At 42.5% G+C, this 26,541-nt stretch overlaps 1 protein-coding gene and 1 long non-coding RNA gene across 4 annotated transcripts in view; one reads left to right on the forward strand and one right to left on the reverse strand.

Moving 5' to 3' along the window:
* LOC137546321 (uncharacterized) overlaps positions 1-18,602 on the reverse strand; it is a 126,092-nt gene extending 107,490 nt beyond the window's left edge. Inside the window, exons 1-2 of the long non-coding RNA XR_011026238.1 lie at positions 18,462-18,602; positions 14,774-14,872 (exon numbers count right to left, since the gene is read on the reverse strand). This is a non-coding gene — a long non-coding RNA (uncharacterized lncRNA). The remainder of the gene's footprint in view (positions 1-14,773; positions 14,873-18,461) is intronic.
* DOC2B (double C2 domain beta) overlaps positions 1-26,541 on the forward strand; it is a 704,601-nt gene that overhangs the window by 535,916 nt on the left and 142,144 nt on the right. For all 3 annotated transcript variants that reach the window (XM_068268615.1, XM_068268616.1, XM_068268617.1), the window contains one exon: positions 23,553-23,679. In XM_068268615.1, coding sequence (XP_068124716.1) covers positions 23,553-23,679 — 127 coding nt within the window. The remainder of the gene's footprint in view (positions 1-23,552; positions 23,680-26,541) is intronic.

Raw genomic sequence — 26,541 nt, forward strand, 5'->3', positions numbered from 1 at the left:
CATGGAGGCAATCAGCCTGTGGCACTGCTCAGGTGTTATGGAGGCCCAGGATGCTTCGATAGCGGCCTTAAGTCATCCAGAGTGTTGGGTCTTAAGTCTCTCAACTTTCTCTTCACAATATCCATCATAATTTTCTATGGGGTTCAGGTCAGGAGAGTTGGCAGGCCAATTGAACACAGTAATACCATGGTCAGTAAACCATTTACCAGTGGTTTTGGCACTATGAGCAGGTGCCAGGTCATGCTGAAAAATGAAATCTTCATCTCAATAAAGCTTTTCAGCAGATGGAAGCATGAAGTGCTCCAAAATCTCCTGATAGCTAGCTGCATTGACCCGTGCCCTTGATAAAACACAGTGGACCAACACCAGCAGCTGACATGGCACCCAGACCATCACTGACTGTGGATACTTGACACTGGACTTCAGGCATTTTGGCATTTCCCTCTCCCCAGTCTTCTTCCAGACTCTGGCACCTTGATTTCCGAATGACATGTAAAAGTTGCTTTCATCCGAAAAAAGTACTTTGGACCACTGAGCAACAGTCCAGTGCTGCTTCTCTGTAGCCCAGGTCAGGTGCTTCTGCCGCTGTTTCTGGTTCAAAAGTGGGTTCATGCTTCCATGTGCTGAAAAGCTTTATGGAGATGAAGATTTCATTTTTCAGCACGACCTGGCACCTGCTCACAGTGCCAAAACCACTGGTAAATTGTTTACTGACCATGGTATTACTGTGCTCAATTGGCCTGCCAACTCTCCTGACCTGAACCCCATAGAAAATTATGATGGATATTGTGAAGAGAAAGTTGAGAGACGCAAGACCCAACACTCTGGATGACTTAAGGCCGCTATCGAAGCATCCTGGGCCTCCATAACACCTGATCAGTGCCACAGGCTGATTGCCTCCATGCCACGCCACATTGAAGCAGTCATTTCTGCAAAAGGATTCCCGACCAAGTATTGAGTGCATAACTGAACATAATTATTTGAAGGTTGACTTTTTTTTGTTTTAAAAACACTTTTCTGGGGGGGCGCATGCGCGGCGTCAGAGAGGACGGATGTAACTCCTCACTGCTCCGCTCCCAGACCGAGTGCCGCCGCTAAATTGAGCCATTTTTAGCAAACCACCTGCTGCCAAACTACCTGGTGGGACGGCGGAACATGTCCAGAACCAAAAGAACCAAACCTGGAGAAGAACCGAGCCCTCTGGACCCCCATATCCAGCTCTCATCTACCACGCCTGGCCGGGCCACTAGATCCAAGATGGCCGACAACACGCTGCAAGCCTCCCGCAGCTCCTCTCCGGCACAAGACGAAAATAGCAACGACATCTTCGAGGGTCAAGATGAAGAGGAACAAGCCTCAATCCCCTCTGCCTCGCAAGAAAACTTAATTACTACAATTCAGAAAGTATTCAGAATTGAGCTGAGGGCCGCAGTGAAGGACATCAAAATGGAGATCAGGGAGCTCGGAGGTTGGGTCGCTGATTTAGAAAAACAAACGGATGACATTACCGACACGCTCACAGCTGACAGGGCCCTTATTGATGCCCAGGCTGAAAAAATCGATACTCTTGAACTCCGTCTTGAGGACGCTGAGAACCGGAATCGGAGAGCTAACCTGCGCATTAGAGGGATGCCGGAGGATATCACCGACCTCAAGCCCATGGCTCACAAGCTCTTCAAAGCCCTGCTTCCACAAGAGGATCTCTCCTCCTTCCGTATCATCCGGATCCATAGAGCCCTATACAAGCCCCGCAATACGGATCTTCCGCGTGACATCGTGCTCAAGCTGCACCATGAGGAGGTCTGGGACCTCCTGCTGGAAGCTGCCCGCAACCTTACAACTTTACCCGAGGTCCCCGACACGGTCCAGCTCTTCGCTGACTTGGCCCCCACAATGATCCAGCGTAGACGGGCTCTCCGCCCCATCACCCTGTCGCTACAAAAGGCTGCGGTAAAGTATAAATGGGGATTCCCCTTCTCGCTAAACTTCACGCACAATGGCCGCAGCCACACGTGTCGCACATTAGAAGAAGGGAGAAAGATCTTACAGGCTGCCTCTATTCCGGCCGAGCCGATGCCCCCGGCCCCTCTTCCCCAACAGCCCTCCAGACCAGCGAAAATATGGTCCTCCAAAAGAGCCCGACTCCGCACCTCGCAAAATTAAGCGAGACCGAGGCCCTACACTCCTGTCGCTACTCCAGACGCCATGACACTTTGGTCTGGCGTCTACACATAGAACTCGCTCCCAGGAGCCACTAGAGCCGCTGAAAGGGTTAATACTCTATGAAGCCCCGTGAGTATCTATATGGCTATGAGGGATAAAAAGATATAACTTATGCCTACCCCTGCAATGACTTTATTACAATGGGCCACTAATATCCCCACTAACCCTCAATCTGTTTACTCCTGCCCTCTTCCCATCCCTAGGGGGTTAATAAAGTAATGCGCTACCCTTAACAATAAAGGCCGACCGGGATGAACACCTAAACACTGACTCTGAATCTAAATGGCCATAACCTACTGGGTCTGGCAAACAAAGGCTGGAAGCTTTTAACTTGATCTCGCACTAGGATAGACTATACTTTACCGAGATAAGGTCATGAACACTGACTCTGAACTTTATCAGCCACAATCTATCTGACCAGGCGAGCAAAGGTTAGAAGCTATCGGTTTGACCTTGCACTAGGTCAGTCTATACCACTAAGGCCAGCCTTATCAACTGGAACATGCCCCCATGCCACCCATGGCTGAAGGTACCTCAGGAACTAAACCTGCCTCACAGGCACCCTTACATAAAAATGAATCTGGCAAAGCCCTTTTGGCTCCCTGGGCCTGACATATTAATCTTTGATAATATACATATCTTGGTTCTGACTATTTCTATACTGTTTATTATAATGGCCACTAGATGGCAGCGGTGGAATGATATTTGTACTGTTTAGCCTGGCATACTGTGTTACAAATTTCAAAAATGGCATAAGGTCTGGGTGTTCAAGTGCTGCCTCACACTATGAACTGTGCTGTCAGTTTTATTTTATTGCTGGCAACCCACTTCATACATAAGGGACGTTTGTCCCATCAGGAAGTTCCTGAATACCTCATGGTCCATTCTGAGCCATGTTGGTTATGTTTACTGATGTTTTATGTTTTTTTCTATCTGTTTAAATATCCACTTACTAATATACTGGTTGTTATACAGTCTCAATGGTATCCGGGAAGAAGCAAATTGGCCCCTAGAGCACAAACGATATTTTACTTTCATCAAAGCATCTCCTATGACCCTTTTTGAACAATGTCCCTGATTAATATTATATCCCATAATACCAAGGGCCTTAATTCGCCACAAAAAAGACGCAAGGCATTTATTGACTATCAAAAATGCTCTCCAGATATTATTTGCCTCCAGGAGACACATTTTACAAAACGAGTAACCCCTAAATACTATCATAAAAATTACCAACGATTTTTTGCTTCCTCGGCGGATACGAAACATAGAGGCGTACTAACCCTATTGCATAATTCATTGCCGTTTGTCCTAGACAAATGTATAACAGATTCATCTGGCTGCTATGTAGTTCTTATTGGAACACTGCAATCCCGCCAGGTATGCATAATCAACCTATACGCCCCCCCAGAAGCTCCCTTGACCCCTTTAAGAGAAGTGTTAAAATTGCTAGAGGAATATCCTAACACATCTTTAATCTGGGCTGGCGATTTCAACATAGCCCCAAATTCTACATTAGATAGATCCCACGCCACGCCATCGGCAAAACAAAAGCAGCAATCTACTACATTGCAAACACTACTAACTGCAGCCCACCTTGTAGACACCTGGAGAGAATATAACCCCCTTATACGAGGATATACCTTCTATTCTCCCTCCCACCACACCTACTCCAGAATAGACATGATTCTCCTATCGACCCCATTAATACCTAATCTATCCTTCTCCAGACATGTCATCAGTGCATGGTCCGATCATGATATTGTCTGGACAGCTTGCGCCTCCCTTACTACTCCACTTGCCCGCCCTCCATGGAGATTAAATGAGAGCCTGCTGGCTGATGGCGAAATAGTACTTGACCTAGAGGAACGCCTTACAGAATATTTCACGATAAACGACACCACCGACATTAGAACAGACACACTGTGGCTGGCCCACAAACCTACCATTAGAGGCCAGATAATCAAAATAGCCTCCCAACGCAAAAAATCCCTGACAGAGAGGCAACGCTCACTAGAACACAAACTAACCCAACTCCAACTAGCCCATTCACACCAACCTTCTAGATTTCTCCAGAAGCAAATAGAGACCACCCAATCACAGATAAACATTTTGCTATCAAATCGCACAGAAAAAGCGATTCACTGGACGAGAGCGAAAGTTTATACACAGTACAATAAACCTAATACATGGCTTGCCAGAAAACTACGCCAGACCCAAGCCCTTAACAAAGTCCATCAAATTAGAACTAAGAGGGGACCAGTCACGTCTGACCCTTTAAAGATCCATAAGGAATTCGCAGATTATTATCAATCCTTTTATACAGCTAAAAACAACAGTGGCCCATCACACCATCCCAGCGAGTTTTTAAATGACTTAAGAGCCCCTCGCCTCCTCCCAGAAAAAGCGCTAGCCTTAAATATGCCGATCTCAACACTGGAAGTCCAGATGGCCATTAAACGCCTGAAACAAGGTAAGGCTCCTGGACCAGACGGCTTCTCGGCCATATATTATAAAAAATTTAAAAATATCCTAACCCCATATCTAACTAGACTATTTAACACAATCTTGGATGGCAAACCCCTGGCTCCAGAGTTTCTACAATCTACCATTGCTGTGATTCCCAAGCCAAAAAGGGACCCACTGGACATCAAAAATTATAGGCCAATCTCACTGCTTAACTTAGATTATAAATTATTTACCTCAATCCTAGTGACAAGACTAAATAAAGTACTAGGCCCATTAATTCATAGAGACCAAGTGGGGTTCATCCCGCAACGACAGGCCTCTGATAATGTCAGGAAGGTCGTGGGCCTTCTCCATGTCGTTGCCTCCAGGTAGCTGCCTTTAGCACTGGTTTCGCTCGACATGGAGAAGGCCTTTGACACAATAGACTGGCCATACATGCTACAAGCTCTGCAGAGGGCGGGTATTGGGGGCTCCTTTCTAACAGCTATACAGACCCTATACTCTACTCCTTCTGCCCAACTTAAGCTCCCCACTGATAACCCAACCACAATTTCTATCCAAAGGGGAACCAGGCAGGGCTGTCCCCTTTCGCCAGCCTTGTTTGCCTTAACCATAGAACCACTGGCGGCCAAAATTCGCCAATCACCCGACATCCAGGAAATAACTGTTGCAAAAACCAATTATAAAGCCAACCTATTTGCTGACGACTTGCTCCTCACCCTAACATCCCCCCACACTTCCCTACCTAATTTAATTGACCTAATGAAAACATTTGGCAACATTTCAGGTCTCTCCCTTAATATTAGCAAATCAGAAGTGCTCTTCACAAACTTATCTAAAACACAGGCAGCTGCTATTACTTCTTCTTTAGGTCTCTCACTTCAAACCAAATACATTACATATCTAGGAGTAAAGATAGCAGCTAACCCTAAAGAACTATTTAACCTAAATTATAAACCAATGCTAGCTTCCTTAAAGCAGGATCTAATCAAATGGAATATGCCAACTATATCTTGGACAGGAAGAATCCAAGCAGTTAGAATGACCCTTCTCCCCCGCCTATTATACCTTTTTAGAACACTTCCGGTCTTAGTAATCAAAACTTCCCTTAAAGATCTCCAAAGTGCCATCTTTAGGTTCATCACAAACAATAGAAGAGCAAGAATAAACCAGAAAATAATGTACATGAATAGAAGCCGGGGGGGACTGGGAGTTCCAGATCTATTTAATTACTAAAAGGCTTCACAACTAGCCCAAATTGCCCAGATACATGCTGAACACTCCCCTCCACTTTGGGCTGAAATAGAAAATGGCTTACTGCAACCCCTCACATTCCAAGCACTACAGTGGTCATCTCGAGTCCCCCTATCCAAGTACCAAAAACTATCCCCGCTAACTGCCCATTCCTTATCGATCTGGAACAGACTCAAAATCCAAAAAGGACTGCAATCAAATATCCCCTCTCAGACTCCTCTGTTTGGTAACCCCAATTTTCCCCCTGGTCTGGAGACGGGAGCACTGGGATGGTGGAAGGAAAGGGGTTATACCACTCTTAAAAATTTTTTACTGAATGACAAACTACCCACTTGGGAACAATTTAAAGAAACTACCTCCTTTCCGCCCTCTGAGTACTTCCATGCTATTCAGATTTATCATTTTATAAAATCGCTTTGTCCCAATAATATCACACTTCCACCTAGGACCACATATGAAGCTTGGTGTGCTTTACACCCCTTAGAAGGCGGTCTTATTTCCTACATTTATTCTTTGCTCTCCCAACCAACGGAATTCACAAAAACATGTACAATGCTGAAATGGGAAAGAGACTTGGGCACCACTCTGACAACTGAGCGTTGGTCTAAATGTTGTTTAACACTTACAAAAGGCAGTAGCTACTTTTCCCATATTGAAACCAACTACAAAATACTACATAGAACCTATGTTACACCTATTAAAATGCACGCAATAGCTCAGACCAACTCTTACCTATGTTTTAGAGGTTGTGGCTTGCCCGGAACTATTGATCACATTTGGTGGTTCTGCCCCAAAGTTAAAAAATATTGGTCCCAAGTCACCTCCTTTCTCAGCACAGCACTTGAAAAACCTCTTTATCCAGACCCCTTGCTCCTACTCCTAGGAGATAGGCCCTCTGGTTGGAATTATCCTCAGCACAGACTCTCCCAACACATAGCCAAGGCAGCCAGACTCCATATTGCGAGACAGTGGAGACAACCAACACTGTCAATGGATCTTACCGATCACATTATCATTGACATCCTAATCTCTGAACGAACGCTAGCCATTATCAACGACACCACTGATGCCTTCACTAGAACCTGGCAGCCCTGGCTTTCATGCTCACACACGATAGGTCTCCGATCCTGTGCCCTTTCCTTCTGAAATAAAATCAACGAATGCTCTTGATGGCCAAATACATTAACCCGGACCTCAAATTATCATATATGACTGGTGTAGCTAACCTAAAATATGTATATTTTACACTGCTGATTTTGCTGTAAGTGGACTGTATTCTCTCACCTTGTACTGTTATACTTATACCATGCCCTATGTTAAGGGCTTATGGAAAGCAAATCTGTATTCATTTGATTCTTTTCAATAAAATACTTTTGAAACTAAAAACACTTTTCTTTTATTGGTCGGATGAAATATGCAAATTTTTTGAGATAGGAAATGTTGGGTTTTCATGAGCAGTATGCCAAAATCATCAATATTAAAACAATAAAAGGCTTGAACTACTTCAGTTGTGTGTATTTGAATTTAAAATATATAAAAGTCTAATGTTTATCAGTACATTACAGAAAATAGTGAACTTTATCACAATATGCTAATTTTTTGAGAAGATCCTGTAAAGTTCAGCATTCTGGCCAGAGAGCCTCTATTATGGAATGTTTAATTTTTTGCTTAGTGTATATACCATATTTTTGGACTATAAGACACTCCTGACCATAACACGCATTTAGGTTTAGAGGACATTAACCAGGGTAAAAACAATATAATAAACCTGGTGCGTCCATGGTGCAGGAGCCTCTTGTGGATGCTCTCCCCCTATTATTCTGTCCTCCTTGTACCTCTTGTGTCCCCCTTATACATCTTATGCCTCCTGTGTCCTCCTCTGTCCCTCTTGTATCTTCCTGTGACCCCCATGTGTCTGCCTCTGTCCCCCTTGTCTCCTCCTCTGTGCCCCTTTCTGTCCTTCTGTGTCCTCTATTGTCCTCTATTAATAGAAGCAGAAGCCAAATGTGTCTGAACCACATCTCCTCTCCATTACTGTTCCCCTAGTAGTAAAAATACTTACATGTAAAAAAAAACAAAAAAAAAACCCAAATTTTATGTCTATAGCAAAAAAATTATTTATTTTTAACTGTGATCTATTTAGGCTTATTTCGGATTGTCGGCTGATAACGACCACCTCAGCTGATAATCAAACTTGTGTATGGCAGCCCCTGACCCCCAACCCGCAAGTGATACGCCCGACCAATCTACTCACCCTACGCATGGCCAACTACTTTGAAGGCATCGTTCCCCCTCCGCATCACTACCCCGTCCCCCTTCCCGCATAGCTACACAGCTGACACACATCTGTACTGACCGGTTCAGCAATGCCACCCAAAGGGATCTGGCGACATACATCAATAGGGGTGTATGCACCTTAGTTTGGCAAGCTTTCCCATTAGGCATTCACATGTGTTAGACTATCACTAGCACATAACACTAGAAATGATTGCAACTGAATCAGATCCCTGGAGAGAAAATGCTGTTCAAATGAGCTTACAGCCTTAGGGGTAGATGATGTATAAATCGAAGTATTGTTCATATACAAGGAAAGAAAACTATTCTGAAAGCATTGTAAAAGAGTTGTGAAAGATGTCTAAAATATGTAGTACTGAACAAAAGGAAACAAGAGGGAAGATGAATTGTTTGCAGAAGAAACTGTACTTTAGCCTCCTACATACTGAATGCTAGAACTGATTATAAGCAGAAAACGGCTTTGTATTTTCACTGTTCCCTGGGAAAGTATATTAACAGATGTTCTTTCCAAATGAAATTGTGACATAGTAACACAGATCATTTGCATATATTCTAACAAGCTCAAATCACCACCCTCTGGCTTGTTGATTATCACTAAATTGGAGTTTACTGTGAAAATAGAACTAATTAAATAAGATTCCTTATTTGCATAGTTCTACAGATAAGTTATGATAAAATAGCGATGCCGAGAATAACCAATTAGGTGGATTTTAGGCCAGGTTTACACTAGGAGACCTTAAAGCAAACCTGAAGCAAAAATAAACTTATGAGATAATGAGCTGTATGTGTAGTACAGCTAAGAAATAGAACATTAGTAGAAAAGAAAAGTCTCATTGTTTTCCAGTACAGGTAGAGTTAAGAAACTTGAGGTTTTATCTATGCAAAGTTTCTCTGAGCTCTTTGATCAAGCTTGTTCGGCTGCAGTGCTGTTTTCCGAAGGACTTATACATCAAAGAAACAGTGAGAGACAGCTTGAGATAAGGTTTTACTGCAGGAAAGTTAAGAGAGTCAGAATCTCTGTCCTGTTTTATAGTGGAAACTACAGTGTAATTTTACATCAGTCGTTATGTAGTTGATGGCATTTTTCAGATTGCCAAATCAGGCATTTTGCTTCCCTTTAGATGCTGTAAACCTGTAAATAACCTACCAGTGATCCGCATTGAACTCTGAAAGCTCAGAAAGATACAAGAGTAATTTTTTAAGGCCACTCACACTTGCAAACGCAAAGCGCTAGCGATTAGCGCTAGTGATTTTTACTACTACTACTATTTTCACTGTACAGTTTTGCAATTTTTGAGAGATCGCGAGTAGCGATTTTTTAGCATTGCAATCGCAATCACTCTGTCGCGAAAAACCGCTGCATGTAGCACATTTTGCAATTACCGGTAATCAAGCATCACTGGTGATGGCCGGCAATCGTAGCAGTGAGTTCGCTGTCATTTAGTTAACATTGCGCTGGCACTTTAAAAAGTGCTAGTGTTCGCCAGCGATTAGCGGTAAACGGCCGAGTGAGAACGGGCCCTAACTCATCCTCTGGGTAGGCAAGGCTGAGACCAAGCTTAGTGGGAGTGTGGGTGGAACAGGGTGGCATAGTGGGTTGAAAATAAAATGCAGGACTACATTTATGTGCCCCATAGAGGGAGACGTGTTAAAAGCTCTAGGAATAGTTAGTTTTTCTAACATAGAAGGCTTTGTGAAATGTCATTATGGAGACCTTGAGTGGGTCAGGAAAAACGTAGTAAAGTTCCTTGGCCAACAGGTACTGGTTTGTTCTCTACCTATAAAATAGGGGAAATGCAGGTGCTGCATTTAACTGTCAAATGAGAAGGAAGAAGAGCTTAAGGCCTCTTTTCCACGAACTGTTTCTAGGCAGTGAAATGCCTCTCAAACTCTCACAACTGCTCACTGCTGCCTGGCAACTGCTTGCTGAGCACACAGCTCAACAGTTCGTGGAAAAGAGGCCTTAAAGCTCAGCTATTATTGTGGCTGGCACTGAATACTGGCCTGAGGAAGTTGGCATCTGGTCCACGAAACTCATTACCATAGTGTCATAAGTTTGTTAATACTGTATATCTATTACTGTGTCATCCCTGGGGTAAGCCATTTCCTTCCTTTCACATCCTATCGTTTTTTAAAATGTTTTATCCAAATGTGTTGCCTCCTCCTTCTCCTTTGCATTGTATAACCTCCAACCAAGGGGCAGGCCCTAGCTTTCGTTCACCTTGCTGGTAATTTGGGATGATCACAGATATTCAAATTATTCTGAGTTGATGCAAATGAAAATGCATATATTTGCATTAAATAATTGCATAATTTCAGAACAGTTTGCATCTCATTGAGCATCCCTACTGGTAATCCCATGAGTGACCACAACCCAGTCCAGTACCTAGATTGATTGGTTACTTTTGTAGCAACCCAATTTTGTGAGTTATTTTCCATCTTTTCACATCTAACACCTTAAGTAGTTAATACTACACCATTTGCATTTATTTCTATAGTAGTGTGATCACTCCCTCCAGAGACACATTGCCATCCACAGGCTGTGCTGCAAGAAAACACCTTCAAAGACAAAGAAAACACATATAGTGCAACCTGTTTCAATCCTATTGTATCATCCTGAAGTGACAGACATTCATCAAAAGACAGGATGTGACAACATGGAAGGGGTCCACCACCTGCAGGCTCAGGCGCTCCCCCCCCCCCTTTTATGTCCCTGCTCACCAAATTCACGCTTGAACCAGCATTTAAATTCTGCCACCAGGGCACTTCCACATGGAATTATCTGTAAACAAACTAAGAAGATCGGACTATGTGTGAAACCACTTTTAATACTTAGATTAAAATCAAGTAATGCCCATACATGTTAAAAATTAAACATAGCATTGTATATCACCATCCCTCTGGTCGGGCAGGATTTTGCCGTCTCGTGTCTCCTATGCCTCTAGACCACCTCATGGACTCAGCTTCCGTGTCCTGTAATTCCGCCATACCGGTTTCGTCACATCACATGACTCATCCTTTGCATTACCATTTGTCTCTGTGTTTCTTTAACCTCTTTTGGATGGCAGTGATTGAAATCTGTCTTTTGTTTGCAGTTATTTCTGGCAGAGAGTAGATGTCACTCGCTGTTCCTGCTACTACACCTGCTGCTCTGCTCTCACACTGAGAGCAGGGCTTCTGTATATGTGAGTGAATGTATATATATATATATATATATACACACATTGGGCAGGATCCGATTTCATTGGCTCCTGACTCCATGATTGCTGTGAGCCAATAATAGCAATAAGCAATAATAGCTTAACCTCCTTGGCGGTTATCCCGATCTAGGGTCGGGGCGGAAAACGGCAACTAAGAGCGGTAATCCCGACCTCTGCTCGGGGTAGCCGCCGGAGGCTGTACGCAGAGCAATGTGCACAGCGGGAGCGTTTCTACATACCTCCCGGAGATCCCGACGTTGGCTGGCATTCTCCTTCCTCTCCTCCGGGGCTCTGCTTCCTGCTGGTGAGATCGCCGGCTGTTGTCATGACGACAGCCAGCAATTTCACTTTAGAGTTGCAGCGCCACCCGGAGGATGGAGGCTTAACTGCAGCGCTGGAGCCAGGGAGGTGAGTGATTCAAAAACTTTTGGGGTCTGAAAGGGTGCAAAAAAATTGCACTGCTTTTAGACCCTAATATCCGGAAAGAATCATAACGCCAAGGGGGTTAAAAGGGCACAAGAGGCTCTGGTCTTAAAGTGTCCAGTTGGAACACAACATGAAAGGCAGTGCACAGAGGTTACAAATTTGAATAGGCCGAAGGCACCAACACTGGTGATGTACTAAATGTTATGTCCATGTTATCACTAACCATTAGGAAGGCATTGTGGCAGCTCTGGAATGCAGCATACTGTGGTTGGAATTACACTACATTCTTCGCCTCTCCTCTCTGAGTCTGGCTCAGTGTCACAGGTAGAAGCAGAGTACCTCTCAGGCCATACTATGAGGCACCTCCCACCCACAGATGACTCGATCTCTTAGCAGTCTTTGTAAAGGCAGAAAACTGCCATGGCTGTTTTTTTTTTTTTTAGAAATGGGGTGTGGCTAACCAAAAAAACATTCATTTTATGCCCCAAGTGGTCAGTTATGGCACGAATTACACACTGAGCACTGCTATAGTTGTGAATTACAAAACAGCCAATAGTAACACCCAGAGTACCAGGTATGCTTTGTGCCCTTTTCACCTGCTTTGCCAGAAACCACCCATGCAATTTTCTGTGGAGGCAGTTAATGCCATCACAATATAGTTTTGATCGTTTGCCACTGCATGTCGCAGTTTACAACCACCCTCAACTGTGCAACTCCTCTGACCACTCATGTGTACTGACACTTTAATATCAATGCTTCTGAAAAGTGAGGAGTAATTATAGCAGTGTTAGAATCCATTCATAGCCTAACCATTATCACAGCAGCAGATTTTGGAGCTATTCCATCTGAAAGTAATATGTATACCAAGAGATTGTAAAGCTGAGCTAATAAATAATAAAAAAAAAATTCATTTATTCTCACTTTACTTCTTTCATTTGTTGAGGAAAGATCAAGCTACTGTGCACTGATAGGTAATGTGGTTTGTTTATATGTGCTTTCATATTGTGCTGTTCTTTATCTCTTCTGCTTCATTATTGTTTCGATGCACTACCTAATGAAACTTGGATAAAGACAGGAACTCTTGTAGGAAATTCAATTCTTTGATCTCAGTATTGATTTCAGTCACTCTCAGAAAGGGTACTTGTCCATCTCTTCCTCTTTTTATTCATCCGTCAATGCAAAACAGTGACATCAGGCCTACCACTGACAATTAAAGCCATATGGCAATGGTAAGCACATGATTTTGGCACCTACACAACAACTCTGTTATTTAATAAGATTAACAGCGAATGTATATATCATAATGTTGACATGATATGTAATATTCCTTTACAGTACTTCAGACAACAGAGTTTTACTCTTGTTTTCAAAACACATTTGCTGTAATTAGTTTTCTTTGCTAAACTTATACTAGAACACTAATGTAAGACCTCTAGTTAGACAGTGTTTTAACGGGGAAACCTACAAATAAAATAAACAAAATGAAACTATCGATTTGATAGGGAAGGGAAAACATAAGTGGGTCGTCTGTGTCAAACCATAACCAACAATAGGTTCTTTGAATAGCAAAACATTTGTTTGCTCAAAAACCTTGAAAACAGCACATAAATACAAAATGGAATGTATATTAAATTAAAACCACATGGGATGGCCAACTTGAAGCATACAACACACCACCTAAACATAACTGGCCGATCTAAAAGGCATCGGAGAAATACTAATATGCACAGTTGATGGATAGTGTGGTCGTCTACCAAAAACAGGTAGTTCAAGCTCCAGTTCCTAGTATATTCCTGCTCTGCTGTGCCCACCTAGGCACAAGCTTAAAGCCAGAGTCTCCAGCATTAGTATTAGCATTAGTATGAGTATGGAGCTGAAGGGTGGAACCACAAAAAGTCATAGAAACCAAAGAGTTGAACAGAGTCCTGCAAACGTCATAAATGCCATGGACAGTGGTGGTAATGATAAATACCCTCCACAGAACCTCCAGCACTGCCTCCTGTCACGATGGGGCATGAATGTGTCAGCAACACTGCGTCACAGTAGGTGCATGGGACCAGCAGCGATCTCACCCATCCACATGTGGAATGGAACTCCTGGTGGACAATCTAGGCATTGGTGTCTGGGGGTGGCATACACTCACGAAATCTGCATAGTGGATGAAAGGGAGGAATCCTGTGTGTAGTGTTTGCACAGTGTCCCATGCAATCAGGAAATTTTTTTTTCACCAACTTACTCACAAGGTGTGCCCTTGATATGCCAAACACTTTTTGCTGGGTGGCAATAACTGCAGAGCTCCTAATCTTTAGCTTCAAGTCACACACTGAACAGAGGGCTCTGCATTACTCAGGCTTAAGGAGAAGGTGACAGGAGGTCACACATCATTGAAGCCGGGCTGGATAAGGTGAGATGAGCACAGCTTCTGCTGCACATTCACTCTGTAGTCTGCATAGATAATGTTAGTGACAACTGAGCTGTATGGGTCAGTCTCTCTTGATGCAAGACAAGGGTTAATTATATTGGGAGGGGAAGAAGGGAACACTAGACACAAGGATTCACTATATTGGAGATAGTGGGGCACACTAGACACCAGGATTCAATATATGGGGGAGGGAGGCACACTGGACACCAGGGTTTACTATACGAGAAAGGGGGTTCACTAGATACCAGGAATCACTCTATGGGGAGGGAGGGGAGCATGTATGAAAAATTAGGGGGTGGCTTATGGTGTGGAAATGGTGTGGCCACGTGTCCCTCTTTTCTGGCTCCAAATGTTGGCAGGTATGATATTTCCAAGTGCTGGCAGTTTCTTAATTACCATGGTTCTGTGTCATGCAGGGAAACTGTTTGTTTGAGGGAAGAAGCTGTTCCTGTACCTGTTTTGTTACAACTTATCCGTATCTTACCAGAATCTGAAGGCAGATGTTGTAAGATGGAGTGGGCAGGGTGAGAGGGGTTAGGTAATCTTGGATCGCTCTCGGTTTGCACCTGCCAGTGTAGAGGTCCTGCAGGGAAAGTAAACTGCAGTCAATTATTCTTTCTGCGGATCCCAAGTTGCACGTCATGCTGCATTTTTACGGTTATTGCACTTCCATTTCATTCATTGCAGTCGAAATAGACTTTGCAAGTGCAACGAAAATCACATAACTAGTGCGCAGGAAAAATGTGTACATTTTTTCTTGTTTGATCAGCAATTTTGCAGTGGGAAATCCTTATATGCAGTTTGTTCTCTTTACTCTTTCAATATAGATGATAGTTGCCTCTAGTTTTATAAATTCCTAACCCTACAGTAGAGGTTGTCTTTTTTATGGAGTGAGTGTTTGGCTACCAGATTGTATTCTCTGCACTGAGGCCTGGCTGGCATGGGCAGTGCAGCTCTGTTGATGTCATTTTGTTGTTGAGAACTCAGATTCTTTATTGATTTCAATGTGGTTTTCAACTTGCTGGGTTGGCAGGAAGCCAGATCCAACTCAGTTATCTTATTGCTCATGAGCAGGATCCATATACCACATTTTTTTTAGCAGAACAGCATTCAAACATTTAAACACAACACTTTCTTCTGCAATGGAAATCCCCTTTAGCTTCTGAGCCGCATCCGTATAGGTAATAACATTATCTTTTGTTTACCATCCTATGTTGCTTAGCTGTGCTGAAAATGAGCTCTCTCTGCTTCAAGTATGCACATAGTTCAGAAAAGCTCACTATTTTAATATATAATTAAAGCAGCTATGAAAAAATGCAATGGCAGCTTTCAGAGCAGATAAACTGCACTTTGGGAATGTGTAAATAGACAATATTATGTATGGGTAATACAAAGTAGGAAAATTCATTTTTATTGAATTTTATGTCAGAGTTTTACTTCAATTTAAGAAAGGCTTTTGATTGTATCATTATTTTTCACCCATTATGGAGATTCATGTTGTGTTACCCTCTGCAGGAAGTGGAGAAGTCATTTACATGAGGAGATGTTTGTCAGAGAAATGATAGGCAAGAATCTATGCGAGGATGTTATTTTCACCTGTGTGCCTGTTGGAGAGATTCCTCCACTTCTGCTGCTGCTGTTAACAGGGACAGAAATTTAGGGGAAACACTCCAATGGAGATCCAGAACTGAATAAACTATAATCTTCCTTCACTATATAATCTTCCTTAAACTATAATCTTCCTTCACTCACCAATACTGACAATAGAGGATTAGTTAGTGGTTGACACGTATTGCCTAAAGAGGTTGTCATTTAAAACATTTGCACCCTTCTTTCTTTTCTTCACATTTCATGCCATTATGGCATGGCAGAAAACCCCCTTTGGAAGCTATTATATGATACACCTCTATAACATGAAAGGTACCATTATTTAAAAGAGAATACATATGGCAATCTCTCTCTCTCTCTATCTATCTATCTATCTATCTATCTATCTATCTATCTATATATATATATTGCATTCCCATCTTTGATGTTCAGCACAATAGCATTGCATCCATGTAAAACCTGCTGGAGGTCCCATCTCGCAGATGTTCCTCTTTGTAACTATCTATTACAGGCAGCTAAATTGGACTGCGGAAACCTCGGTCACTAAAGCAGAAAGAAACCATTAGCTATCACTTGACAAATGATAAGCATCAGGACTGTCACTAGAAAAGCATATGTTACTCCTACAGACTCAACGGATCTGATGTTTACTTTGTGTGCATATGTACTGTATTTCAAGAATTGTCAAAGCTTTTCAAATTAAATTTTTTCCTCAAAATCTGTTTATTTAGCAAACAGATAAGCCCACTGTACAGCAACCATTACCAAGTGCAGCAATCATTACCCCCAAATAACAAGTGCAGCCATCGCTACCCCCCAATCAACAAACAAAACTATGACTGACCCATTATAAAAGGTGCAGCTATAATTTCCCCTGTATGCAAGTGTAGCCCCCATGCCGCCCATTATGAAAGTATACTCTTTAACAAGTTCTCTCATCTCCTGCAAGCTCCAGCCTACTCATCTATGCTGTTATACTCTCAGTTGCATACTGCACCACATCTTATCGGCCCAGTATGCATCAATATTCCACTCTAACCAATACTGAGAAGCAAGATTATTTTGTCCCTTAGACATTTGAAGAGGGATTATTTAACACTGTGGAAGAGTCAACAATGACTAAGCTTCTCACAGAACCCTGGTTGTGAAACCCTACTTAATAGGAAGGCATACACTAAACAATGTTTTTCTACTGATTAGATGCCAGATTCTATCTGATAGAAACAGGGGCATTGCTAGGGTCCTGAGAGATCAGGACACCGAGCTGTGGCACGCATAGCAGCAGTGTAACCTAAGCTACGATTACAATGGTGTGTTGTGGTATGGCATAACATCTGCTTTGTAACGCGGATTTCCACATCATAATGCACCACCTATAGCAACAATCACAGTGCGGCATAATTAGGCACAGTGCTATCATAAATAGGCAGCATTTCCCAATAATAGGCACAGAATCCCCTCATCTGGCTTCTGTGTTGGCCAGGGTGCTGTACTCAGCTAGCCTGGTGGTGATGCAATGCAGGCTGGACCAGCAGTGATGTGTGCTGAGTTGGCTGGCTGACCATGATGCTGGCTGGCCATCATGCTGTCTGGCTGGTCATGATTCTGGCTGGCTGTCCATGATGCTGGTTGGCTGTCCATGATGCTGGTTGGCTGATTGTGATGCTGGCTGGCTGACAGTGATGTTGGCTGGCTAACAGTGATGCTGGCTGGCTGACAGTGATGCTGGCTGGCTGACAGTGATGCTGGCTGGCTGACAGTGATGCTGGCTGGCTGACAGTGATGCTGGCTGGCTGACAGTGATGCTGGCTGGCTGACAGCGATGCTGGCTGTCTGGCTGACAGTGATGCTGGTTGGCTGACAGTGATGCTGGTTGGCTGACAGTGATGCTGGCTGGCTGACAGTGATGCTGGCTGGCTGACAGTGATGCTGGCTGGCTGACAGTGATGCTGGCTGGCTGACAGTGATGCTGGCTGGCTGACAGTGATGCTGGCTGGCTGACAGTGATGCTGGCTGACAGTGATGCTGGCTGGCTGGCTGGCTGACCGTGATGCTGGCTGGCTGACCGTGATGCTGGCTGGCTGACCGTGTTGCTGGCTGGCCAGCCTGTGTTGCAGGCTGGTTGGCCTTGATGCTGGCTGGTCGTGATGCTGGATGGCAGTGATGCTGGGACTTGTTCCCAGCATGCCCCCATAGAGGAATCACATCTCCCAGCATGTCCCCATAGACCAATTCACTACAGCTCTCAGCATGCCCCATAAAGGCCTCACAGCTTTATAGGGGTATGCCAGAGGTTGTAGTGCCTTAATAATGACATGCTGGGATCTGTGGTGCCCCAATGTAGGGTGTATTGGGAGCTGTGTTGCATCAATGGCAGTTAATGCTGGGTGCTAGTCTGTGCATGCCAGCTATGCCCCCCCCCCCCCCCCGCCAGCTATACTCCCCCACTCTTATCATCTTCCAGGAGGTGGCAGCCCTGCCCCGACCCCTGTATCTGCCCTGGATGTCCCACTAACACACACACACACACACACATGTACACAGAGTAGCGACAGTGTAATTACCTCCTCCGACGTCTACTCGAGGTCAGTTCATTTCTTGGTTTCTCGACCTAGATTCTGATTCATTCTACCGGGGTGAGGGGGGGCCTCAGTGGAAAGCTAGCAGTGGTAACAACACAATCGATACTATACAAAATCTTGTTTCTTATCTAAAATTAAACACATGACACACCAAATGAAGGTTCTTTTTTGGAGACACACAATCCAAGTGGCTACATAAAATTTACGTTTATTGAATGTCCAAAAAACGGTGATATTTAATGTTTAAAAAGATTACAATATGACACCGTTTAGTCACAACACAGTGTACTAAGCCATGTCATACTGAAATGTAATATTTAGCAACTTTTGATATGAAACCCCCACATTAAGTGTTGAACTGTTCTTGGGGAGTAGAGCCATACGTTATTGGAGTTTTACACATTGTTGTTTTCTATGACATCTATTGGTGTGAGGTGGTAGAACGGGTAAATGATCAATACCAAGAATATATTGATCAATTACCTGATCTCGATTTAGAAAAATATAAAAAAAGCCTTTTTGAGATTTAACCAGAAAAAAACAGCCTTTTCAAAATTTAACCAGAAAAAAACTGCATTTTAGCAGAAAAAATAACATTATTTCTGCTGCTATAAAACCATGTTTTCAATTCATTATATTAAAGTGTTGATTGCCACTCTTATGTTCAATTGCCAGTTTTCAGCAACTGTCACTAATTCTGTTTATTTGTGGCATTGTCGTTTACTGGCGTATAGAGGTCAGGCTAATTGATAACTCATAGATGGACAAATATTGCTTACCATATTGAAAGTGGAAAATACCATAAACTACATTGGAGAATGATGTGGGTTTTTTAGGGGGGGTGTTCATTAATATTCTGTTCACTGTTTTGTGCCGATCATAACTTTAAATGGTTGCAATGGATCACATGGTGGATCGTATTGTAAAACAAGGACATCTGAAGGTAAAATAAATGATCGGAGAACCAAAAATAGCAATGAAGTTTTTCTTTTAACCTCCGTTGTGGTAACCCCGTGTGTGACACGGGGTAAGCCGCCGGAGGGTGCCGCTCAGGCCCTGCTGGGCCGATTTACATAATTTTTTTTTGCTGGACACAGCTAGCACTTTGCTAGCTGCGCCAGCACACTGATCGCCGCCGCCCCGCTCCCGATCGCCGCTATGCGTTGCGGCGCGCGGGCCCCCCCCCCAAACCCCGTGCGCTGCCTGGCCAATCAGTGCCGAGGGGTGGATCGGGACTCCCAATGACGTTGCTGATGTCGGTGACGTCATCCCGCCCCGTCGCCATGGCGACGGGGGAAGCCCTCCAGGAAATCCCGTTCTTTGAACGGGACTTCCTGATCAGAGATCGCCGAAGGCGATCGAAGCGGGCGGGGCAATGAGCTCGCTACATGATTTAAAAAAAACCAAAAAAAAACTGCTGTGCTGCCTCCTGGCGGAATGTTTCATACCGCCAGGAGGGTTAATGATCCAAAAAGGTGCAGAAAAATGTTCAAAATTTATTTAATCTGTAGAAGCATCCACATGCAATCATATAGTGTGGTATGAACCAATAAACATTAGAGTAGGCAATAACATTGATTTTTCATGTCGACAGACACTTCTTCAGGCCACATGGTGGATCCTCACCACTTTGGGTTGATTATGGTATGACAATCAAATTATTGGTTCCTACCATACAATGCCTGTTTGTTTTATAGATAATGCATTTTTTTTTCTAACTCAGCTGATACGTGACCCAGCTGTGACCATGTGACATCACTGAAGCCATCATATGTGGGTCTCAGGTCTGCATGATAGTTTAATTCAGTATTTTTCTTATAATAAATCACACAAATATATGTATATACACAACCCCATTACCGATGTAGCAAACCAACTAATTACAATAAGTATTCCACCTACCCACCTTATTGTTGAATTATTAATTAATTACTCTTTTTAGCTACCGACCTATTTAAGGGTGTGCCCATACCGTGAGAGCCCCCAAGTCCTCCCGACCCCTGGAGCACCGGCCAGCGTGGCACCACTTAGGACGCGGACAAGAGACCTTAGTACCCCAGCGCGCACTCCAGTGGCGGGCGCCACCCATAGCCCCAGAATCGTGAGCCACGGGAGAGCACCGGCAGGGCAGACAGGCCCCAAAGCATAAGCAGGTCACCTATCTAGCCACAGCTTATCAAGCAACTGACACTCATTCCTCCTTCCATCACATTCATACATTTGCCTTCTGCACTTCAAAGGATACACCCAGTGGCGTAGCTAAGGAGCTGTGGGCCCCGGTGCAAGTTTTACATGGGGCCCCCCAAGCACTCTATACATAACAATTGATACGGCGTACCAAAACCTGCCAAGGACAACCACAGTGTTGGAGGTGCAAGAAGGGAATGGGGAACAGTGTGTTAATGATTACAAGTATTTAGAGCATCTATAGAAGTGATTATTACCAGCACAGGACCAATACAGAAATAATATTGTGCTTGAAGGAGAGCCCAATGGGGCCCCTCTGGCCCAAGGGCCCCAATGCGGTTGCTACCTCTGCACCCCCTATTGCTACGCCCCTGGATACACCATCTGAACATCTATCTATCCATCCTTCCATCCTCTTACTCATGCATTCCCTTTTCCTTCTCCCTCATCTATTTAACAGTTCTTTTCACAGTAGGCTACTTATCTGTTCCCATTTGATTCTCCATTCCTCCATTTGTCTGTTTGTGCACACATCTTCCACACTGCCATCACCACTTATCAAAAAGTCAGACATGATCCATATCCACTCTTCTATATTGGGTTCTTTTGAGTCTTTCCAGAATTTTGCTATGAGCTTTCTGACCACAATTGCTGCTGGAGTTGCTAATTTATTTGCGTTTCTGATGATATCAGGGGCCAGAAAAGTCAGCAAATCATTACTGGGAGTAAAAGGGGAAGATAGTTTAATTACATTTTCTACCTCTCTCCAAAAGTTCTGTATGACCGGACAAGACAACCACATATGCATATATGAGCCAAACTCAGTAAAACATCTTCAACATTTCCCATTCCCTCCTTTAAATTTAGCCATCTTTGAAGGTGTGAAGTACAATCTTGCTATAAGTTTATAATTTGCAAGTTGCAAAGAAGTATAGCTGGGGGTCCAAACTTCCTGGAATACTGCTTCCCAATCTAAGTTTGGCATGTGGTTTAGATCTTGTTTCCAATTCCTACAGAACTGTGGTAAAGGATCAATCTGGCGGATTGACTGGAGGATAATGCATTTTAAAAGCAGTGAACAGATTTTCAAAAATGGAGCACAGAGAAGCAGTCATCTATTATCAGATCACCACTTCTTTATAAATAATCCAGTTACTTGCTAGTATACATAACCTATAACCTTATTAAACTTTACATTCAGTGATAAAATCACATTAAATACAGGTATTCTGAGATGTTATAGAAGGCAGAACACTCCTGGGCATAATGAACAAAATCAGTGTGAAGGACAGCACTGGCTTGCTGATTGGCAATGCACCAGGAACATGTTTTGAGATGATCAGGGTAAATGATCCTCAAGGAATACGTGAACACAAAGCATCCACGCACACACATGTAAACAGCCACAGATAACTGCAATTACTGTGTTACCTGTGCTTGGCTGGAAATATAGTACAGACACATTCACAGACGAAAAGTGAAGCACATTGTTTTTGTTCATTGTAAAGCAGCAGCTCACCCAGCCCAATGATTAAAAATTCCTCTCTGCATGAGTCTATTGTAATTGTAAATGGAACAAGCAAGTGTAATGCTGGGGTAGTAAAAGATCTTAAAGGGCAATACTGAGAGCAATGAACAGACATCAGTGGACCAAGTGTTTGACTCCTCTACATATGTGACAGTTCGTACAGCGCAGAGGTTTATAACATTTTTAGCACATTTTTGGTGATGTTTAGCAGGCTGCTGGATGCTGTCATACAAGCTGTAACATACCTCCCAATGCCTGCTCTACCTTGTTTACAGCCAGTGAGAAGAGTTAATTAGACACCATCAGTAGAAGCATTGTAGAGCTTTTGAAGCAGGATGCTCCTCTCTGTGTGGTTTAAAGCTGTTGACAGTCATAATAGGAGCTGGAGGTGTTCTCATTCATCATCCTTCCATATAAGTCATAGCACTTTGCAAAACCACTGAGTTTTTCACGGGCATTACTTAGTTGTTATTCACATTTCACTCAGTTCAATTAACAGTCTTGTCATATATAGTCACAGTGTATTTTCTAATGGGCAGTATTCACCACAAGTTCATAGTGGCTCAGGCTGGCACTCCCACACACAAAGCAGCAGGTGTTAGGGTGTCTTCTAATGAAGGTTAAAGGCTCAGAGTGAGTAGATTCATAAACATTCTCTCATTCGCCACAAAGTGCAGCACTGAAGAAACCACCAGAACAAATGGACTGACCTTGACAGGTTTGTGTGTGTATAGCTGCAAATGCGTGTTTGACACGTCCATGGTTACAAATGCAGTCATGAGGCAGCTTTAAAGAATACCTGAATTTAGAGGCATTTAGAGTGCCTGGCAGTCCTGCTGAACTCTTTGGCTGCACTAGCGTCTGAATTGCACACGTGGAACAAGCACGTGGGTAATCTATACACAGATGATGCCACAGCGCTTGGTGATGAGACTTTAAGACACATAACAGATGCACTCTATCTCCAGAGATCCCTCTTGATGGCTGCCAGATCTGTGAATGCAGGCTCAATGCACAAGGAAGTTAAAGAGGCATACTCTCAGTGGATTGGATCAAAAAGTTCACTTTATTGTGAATAAAAGCAACAGCCAGTGCTAAGCAAGTTCCACTTACATCTGGAGGGTCCTATGCCAGTTAGGACCCTCTACGGGTAAAGCACTTCCCACCCTTATGGTACTGGTATATTGAGTACCATAAGGGTGGGACGTGCTTAAGCCGGAGAGGGTCTTAACTTGCTTTTATTTACAATAAAGTGAACTTTTTGATCCAAAATGTAATAAATACTTATTTGGAACATGAGAATTGAAATGCAATTAATAATGCCATTGTTCTCTCTTTTGTGTCTCCCTTGCATCTAGAGTTTCAGTGTGTGATGAGGATAAATTCCGGCACAATGAATTTATCGGTGAAACAAGAATCCCTCTAAAAAAACTGAAGCCCAACCAAACCAAAAATTTTAGTATCTGTCTAGAAAAGCAACTTCCTGTAAGTAATCTTTGTTTTCTAGTACAGTGTTGCTTAATTAACATCTTTGCTTTGCAGCATTCAATAAGCGTGAAGAAGATTTTTTGAACCTCCAAACAGGAGTGTATTGTGTGATTGGAGTCTCGAGAAGAACCCACAATTATTATTATCCTTTTTAGGCACAAAGTTTAGAACCTGTAATTATTGAATGGCAAAGATATTACAATTCTAAAATGAAATTCCTAGCTTGTGAAAATTACTGTATTTATTTTCAATACCCCCCCCCCCCCATCACCTACACAAGTTAGAAAGACTGTCTCTGCAGGTAATGTAATAATACTTATGTCTGAGTACCCTTTGCAAACCCCAGAATGCTAGTCACGAGGCCTCCTCTACCTTTTTCAAAAAATTATTTTGATGATCTCACTATCTCACTTACCACACTGTTCACTATTTGGGTGTTCCATGCCTGGTGTGGAGAAGCCAACTCAAACTAATCTCAGCCCAAGGTAAATCTGAGGGAACATGTAGGAGGGATTTTCTGTCCTTGTTATTCACCATAATGGTTTGCAGTTACAGATCATGTAATCTGAGATTTCTGTGGCGTTTTTCCGATAACAGTTGCAGCATCTAATTAAAGCTGTCAGATGTAGTATTAGATGTCAGCCTGGCCATACTGAATACTATACAGTATCATACCTGTGACTGGAGATACTTTAACCCCTTGGGCCTAGTTCACACTTGCATGCACAGAAATCATGCACGTACTTCTGTATGCATTTGTGCAGACAACATGTGTGTTCATATGCAGGAAAACATGCTTTTTTCCATGTTCGCTATTGTACAAAATAGATCACATGCATGCCGTGTCCAAGACTATGCAATAGGCTGCTTTTTTAATTTATTTATTTGCACACGGAATCTTGCATTAAAAGTGAACAAGCCCATAGGATTACATGGACTGTTATATTATTATTGTTTTACAATATTTTTATTGAATTTTAGAGACACATGACATAAATAACAAAGCAAAGATAAAACCGTTTTAATCCAAAACGATGTCCACTGTGTTATGTATGCTCTTTTCACTAATAATATCACATAGAGAGATGCATAAAAAGAGATGTGGGATAGTTAAAATGCATCATAAGTAAATCAAGTTGTAAACCTTTTCAGTGCTAATCAGTGAATATCAAACACTAAAGGTGGCCACACATGATAGAATTTTTATAAAAATTAAATACAGTAGTATGGGGAAGATTGTCAATGTATTAAAGTATAGACCCAAGAAGTATTTTTTGAGTTTTCAATCCATTTTTTTTTAATAATTCTGAAACTATGAACACACGTGGTACATTGCTCAGATTTTTTAAATGTTACAATCAATCACAAAAATTGATTGAAAGTCTTATATTGAAAATACATTTAAAAAAAATTGTATGATGTGTGGCCACTTACAGAGCTAACCAAGTAAGGCCTCTTGCACACTGCGCGCGATTCCGATTCAGATTCCGCTTTTTAATCAGTTTTTACATCCGATTCAGATTCCGATTTGCAGTGTGCAAGGAGCAAACTTTACATCCGATTCAGATTCTGATTTGCAAACTGATTAAAAAGCGGAATCTGAATCGGAATCGCTTGCAGTGTGCAAGAGGCCTAAGACTGCAACTATTTTCCCCAGATTTTATGAAAGCTTCTTGAGCTTTCCTAGTTTCATATGTCTAAACTTGTATCCCGGCAATATATGATGCTGTTGACAATATTTTGTAGGCAAATTTTAAGAAACATTTTTTTGCTTTATTTTTATAAAAAAAAACACATTTTGTGTGTGTTCCTTACTGAAATAAAGCCCTAGCTGTCCCCATAAAAGCAGTAGAACTTGTGCATTAAGGCTAAGTTCACAGTGGGGGGGAGCTGCTTTGCATTCCCTGTAAAAACAGGGACAGAATACAACGGAGGGTAAGAGTCGCATACAGTCAATGAAGAGTATGCTTCACAGCCACTGGTACCACACGCATTATGCAGTAATCTCCTGCACGCTCAGCACTGAGATACCAGAGTTTATTGGATCATATCGCATCAAGCAGTTAAAAAGTTATGAGCAGATGAGCAGTTGATTTTAAATACTGCATCCTTAGTTATGAAATTCCCTTGTGGCATAAGGTGTAAAATAAAAATGTTCACATTAACATCACATTTTGCAGTTTAACAGTACTTGGAAATAATAAGTATAGCATTCAAACTTCTTGTCAAATTCAAGTTATGGAATCAAAATATGGAATATGTATGCATTGTCCATTTGTTCTGAAAGGAAATCGGAAGGATACTTGATCCATGTGTATGCTATGACAGAAAAGATTTTTTCTCATTACGACATGCCTGTAAAAAGCAGTGAGCTGTACGTTGCTTGGCATACATTTTATGGCTATCATGCTATGTATCAAATCAACCATGGAAAATAGCTGTCCCATGACGACTTACTGGACTCTGGTAATATTTTTACATGAATATACAGTATGTCAAAGGGGGCCTGCTGTACGGAAACCATGGGTCAGAAGTGGTGAGTTGGTGACAGCAGTATACATTTGGCCAACTGTCAGTGAAGACACAGAAACAGAATAAGTATGCAAAATACAAGACTGGCTTAATTTATGTACTCCATCCATTGCCTTTGCAAAAGCTCTCTGTATTTATTTTGTAGGTTTTATATTTTGTAGCACTGATAGTAAAAGTGCATTTTTATCATGTAACAGTTTAACAGTACAAGATATATTGCCTTCTTTATGCTGGAAATATGCATGAATCTGCTTGAGGAAGCCATAATCTACAGACAGATTTATAGATTGTAATAGTTATTTTATTTTCTGTTTATGGGTAATTTCA

Source organism: Hyperolius riggenbachi, chromosome 2 (assembly GCF_040937935.1).
Source record: "Hyperolius riggenbachi isolate aHypRig1 chromosome 2, aHypRig1.pri, whole genome shotgun sequence".
In the NCBI taxonomy this organism is placed as follows: domain Eukaryota; kingdom Metazoa; phylum Chordata; class Amphibia; order Anura; family Hyperoliidae; genus Hyperolius; species Hyperolius riggenbachi.